Here is a 5,000-nt window from a genome sequence, read left to right on the forward strand (position 1 = left end):
AGAGTAGGGTGCTGATTGGCCCTCTGTAGAAAGTAGTGCACTAACATAGAGAGTAGGGTGCTGATTGGCCCTGTGTGTTGTAATGTAACATAGAGAGTAGGATGCTGATTGGCCCTGTGTGTTGTAATGTAACATAGAGAGTAGGGTGCTGATTGGCCCTGTGTGTTGTAATGTAACATAGAGAGTAGGATGCTGATTGGCCCTGTGTGTTGTAATGTAACATAGAGAGTAGGATGCTGATTGGCCCTGTGTGTTGTAATGTAACATAGAGAGTAGGGTGCTGATTGGCCCTGTGTGTTGTAATGTAACATAGAGAGTAGGATGCTGATTGGCTCTGTGTGTTGTAATGTAGGATGCTGATTGGCCCTGTGTGTTGTAATGTAACATAGAGAGTAGGATGCTGATTGGCCCTGTGTGTTGTAATGTAACATAGAGAGTAGGATGCTGATTGGCCCTGTGTGTTGTAATGTAACATAGAGAGTAGGATGCTGATTGGCCATGTGTTTTCTTCTGTAACCACTGATAACCTGTTAACCTCTCCTCCCATTTCCTGTTGTTTTGTCTCTGGTTTCCTGTAGTCACTAAGTTCTGCCATCTCAGTACTCTGGTATAGATAGCCCTGTGTCTGTTCTCTGGTATAGATAGTCCTGTGTCAGTCAGTCTCAGTACTCTGGTATAGATAATCCTGTCTCAGTACTCTGGTATAGATAGTCCTGTGTCAGTCCATCTCAGTACTCTGGTATAGATAGCACTGTGTCTGTACTCTGGTATAGATAGCCCTGTGTCAGTACTCTGGTATAGATAGTCCTGTGTCTGTACTCTGGTATAGATAGCCCTGTGTCAGTACTCTGGTATAGATAGTCCTGTCTCAGTACTCTGGTATAGATAGTCCTGTGTCAGTACTCTGGTATAGATAGTCCTGTCTCAGTACTCTGGTATAGATAGTCCTGTGTCAGTCCGTCTCAGTACTCTGGTATAGATAGTCCTGTCTTAGTACTCTGATATAGATAGTCCTGTGTCAGTCCATCTCAGTACTCTGGTATAGATAGCCCTGTGTCAGTTCTCTGGTATAGATAGCCCTGTGTCAGAACCGTCTAAGTATTCTGGTATAGATAGTCCTGTGTCAGTACTCTGGTATAGATAGCCCTGTGTCTGTACTCTGGTATAGATAGCCCTGTGTCAGTACTCTGGTATAGATAGCCCTGTGTCTGTACTCTGGTATAGATAGCCCCGTGTCAGTACTCTGGTATAGATAGCCCCGTGTCAGAGCTTTCTCAGTACTCTGGTATAGATAGCCCTGTGTCAGGACTCTGGTATAGATAGCCCTGTGTCAGTACTCTGGTATAGATAGCCCCGTGTCAGAGCTTTCTCAGTACTCTGGTATAGATAGCCCTGTGTCAGTACTCTGGTATAGATAGCCCTGTGTCAGTACTCTGGTATAGATAGTCCTGTGTCAGTACTCTGGTATAGATAGCCCTGTGTCAGTACTCTGGTATAGATAGCCCTGTGTCAGAACCGTCTAAGTATTCTGGTATAGATAGTCCTGTGTCAGTACTTTGGTATAGATAGTCCTGTCTCAGTACTCTGGTATAGATAGCCCTGTCTCAGTACTCTGGTATAGATAGCCCTGTGTCAGTACTCTGGTATAGGTAGCCCTGTGTCTGTACTCTGGTATAGATAGCCCTGTGTCAGTACTCTGGTATAGATAGCCCCGTGTCAGAGCTTTCTCAGTACTCTGGTATAGATAGCCCTGTGTCAGTACTCTGGTATAGATAGCCCTGTGTCAGTACTCTGGTATAGATAGCCCTGTGTCAGTACTCTGGTATAGATAGCCCTGTCTCAGTACTCTGGTATAGATAGCCCTGTGTCAGTACTCTGGTATAGAGAGCCCTGTGTCAGTCCGCCTCAGTACTCTGGTATAGATAGTCCTGTGTCAGTCCATCTCAGTACCCTGATATAGATAGCCCTGTGTCCCAGCTCTCTCAGTACTCTGGTATAGATAGCCCTGTGTCAGTACTCTGGTATAGATAGCCCTGTGTCAGTACTCTGGTATAGATAGCCCTGTGTCAGTACTCTGGTATAGATAGCCCTGTCTCAGTACTCTGGTATAGATAGTCCTGTCTCAGTACTCTGGTATAGATAGCCCTGTCTCAGTACTCTGTTATAGATCGTCCTGTCTATTGAACCCTGTAGGATCTATATACACTATAAAACCATCAGGGGACTATATGTCTGTTGGTTCCATTGTACAGGTGTTAAGATAATTTTTATCAATGATGACTAATTCTGTATACATTTCAATCAGGACTGGCTAATCCGAATACTATTATGCTACTGTATATGTATGAATTTTCTCTGTCTCCCAGTATTGAATATCATGTAGTGAATGTAGTCAAGAGTTTAGAACAATGACGGTCTGTTCCTTGGTACAAATGAATGAACTATGAATCCAGACTGTCTAGAATGCTTATCTACACTGACTGACCGTGGCTCTATGCTCTGTGGTCAAATGTGTATGTACTCAGTACTCTCTTGAATAAAGGCTGCTACTTGACTTTAAGACCGGGGCTCTGTCCATTCCTATAAAATAAGGGTCTTACAAATTATTATGAATTGACAGAGTGTTTAATTTTAATTGGGAATTAAAACAGTGGAATTAAATTCCTTCAACAATAGGTAAGGCTAAAAGCTAAATAAAAGTTGACCCAGGTCAGGTCAGGTTTGTGATGTGATGTGTGATGTTCCCTCTACACTACTTGCTTTTACAGGCAAACAACAAAGCCAACACAGTGACCAGTCCTAAAGCCAACACAGTGACCAGTCCTAAAGACACCAGCTTAACCCCAGCACTGGTACATACTACACCCTCCATACCTCCCTCTACTCCCTCCTCATCACTGGTACATACTACACCCTCCATACCTCCCTCAATACCTCCTCATCTCTGGTACATACTACACCCTCCATACCTCCCTCTACTCCCTCCTCATCACTGGTACATACTACACCCTCCATACCTCCCTCTACTCCCTCCTCATCACTGGTACATACTACACCCTCCATACCTCCCCCTACTCCCTCCTCATCACTGGTACATACTACACCCTCCATACCTCCCTCTACTCCCTGCTCATCACTGGTACATACTACACCCTCCATACCTCCCTCAATACCTCCTCATCACTGGTACATACTACACCCTCCATACCTCCCTCTACTCCCTCCTCATAACTGGTACATACTACACCCTCCATACCTCCCTCTACTCCCTCCTCATCACTGGTACATACTACACCCTCCATACCTCCCTCAATACCTCCTCATCACTGGTACATACTACACCCTCCATACCTCCCTCTACTCCCTCCTCATCACTGGTACATACTACACCCTCCATACCTCCCCCTACTCCCTCCTCATCACTGGTACATACTACACCCTCCATACCTCCCTTTACTCCCCTCTTTCTCCCTGTGTTGACCTTGTGGTAGGATTTTACCACAGATTGAACAATGAGACAGATATTCCCTCCCTCCCTCCCTCCCTCCCTCCCTCCCTCCCTCCCTCCCTCCCTCCCTCCCTCCCTCCCTCCCTCCCTCCCTCCCTCCCTCCCTCCCTCCCTCCCTCCCTCCCTCCCTCCCTCCCTCCCTCCCTCCCTCTCTCCATTGTTTCCTTCCTTCCCTCACTCTCTTCCTTCCTTGCTTCCTTACTTCCTTCCTTCCTTCCTCCCTCTCTCCATTGTTTCCCTTCCTTCCTCCCTCTCTCCCTTTTCTCCTTCCTTCCTTCCAGCCGAAGGGCCAAAGGATGCTGGCTCCTTAGTCTGGTAGTGATGGTCTGATTGGTTGCAACTTGTGCACACACACAACACACACACACACCGCACACACACACACACACACCGCACACACACACACCACACACACACACACACACACACACACCACACACACACACACACACACACCGCACACACACACACACACCACACACACACACACACACACCGCACACACACACACACACCGCACACACACACACCACACACAAACACACCACACACACACCACACACACACACACACACACACACACACACACACACTGATGACAGTGTGTAATCTGTCTCAGTGATTACAGCCGAGGATATCATCCATCCTGCTAAGACTTGGTACAGTCACACACACACACACACACACACACACACACACACACACACACACACACACACACACACACACACACACACACACACACACACACACAGTCACACTCCTCTACCTCCTCCTCCACCCCCTGCTCTACCTCCTCCTCTACCTCCTCCTCCACCCCCACCTCTACCTCCCTCCTCAACCTCCTCTACCTCCTCCTCCACCTCCTCCTCTACCTCCACCTCCTGCTCCATCTCCTCCACCAATTATACCTCCTCCTCCACATCCTCCTCCTCCTCCACCTCCTCCTCCACCTCCTCCTCCACCTCAACCTCCTGCTCTACCTCCTCCTCCACTTGAACCTCCTGCTCTACCTCCACCTCCTTCTCCTCCTCCACGCCCTGCTCCACCTCCTCCTCCTCCTCAACCTCCTGCTCTAACTCTACCTCCTCCTCTACCTCCTCCTCCACCTCCTGCACCACCTCCTCCACCACCTATACCTCCTCCTCCACCTCCTCTACCTCATCCTCCTCCTCCACCTCCTCCTCCACCTCAACCTCCTGCTCTACCTCCTCCTCCTCCTCCTCCTCCTCCTTCTCCTCCTCCTCCTCCACGTCCTGCTCCACCTCCTCCTCCTCCTCAACCTCCTGCTCTAACTCTACCTCCTCCTCCACCTCAACCTCCTGCTGTACCTCCTCCTCCACCTCAACCTCCTGCTCTACCTCCACCTCCTCCTCCACCTCCTCCTCCTCCTCCTCAACTTCCTGCTCTAACTCTACCTCCTCCTCCTCCACCTCAACCTCCTGCTCTACCTCCACCTCCACCTCCTCCTCCACCTCCTCCTCCCCCACTG

The 5,000-nt window shown here is 48.8% G+C and overlaps 1 protein-coding gene across 1 annotated transcript in view; it reads left to right on the forward strand.

Moving 5' to 3' along the window:
• Window positions 1-5,000, forward strand: part of LOC116352972 (calcium/calmodulin-dependent protein kinase type II delta 2 chain) — a gene marked incomplete in the record, with an annotated part of 70,112 nt that overhangs the window by 35,658 nt on the left and 29,454 nt on the right. The window contains 1 exon segment of the mRNA XM_031820613.1: window positions 2,769-2,852. Coding sequence (XP_031676473.1) covers window positions 2,769-2,852 — 84 coding nt within the window.

This window comes from Oncorhynchus kisutch, unplaced genomic scaffold (genome assembly GCF_002021735.2).
Source record: "Oncorhynchus kisutch isolate 150728-3 unplaced genomic scaffold, Okis_V2 scaffold3549, whole genome shotgun sequence".
NCBI classification, from domain to species: domain Eukaryota; kingdom Metazoa; phylum Chordata; class Actinopteri; order Salmoniformes; family Salmonidae; genus Oncorhynchus; species Oncorhynchus kisutch.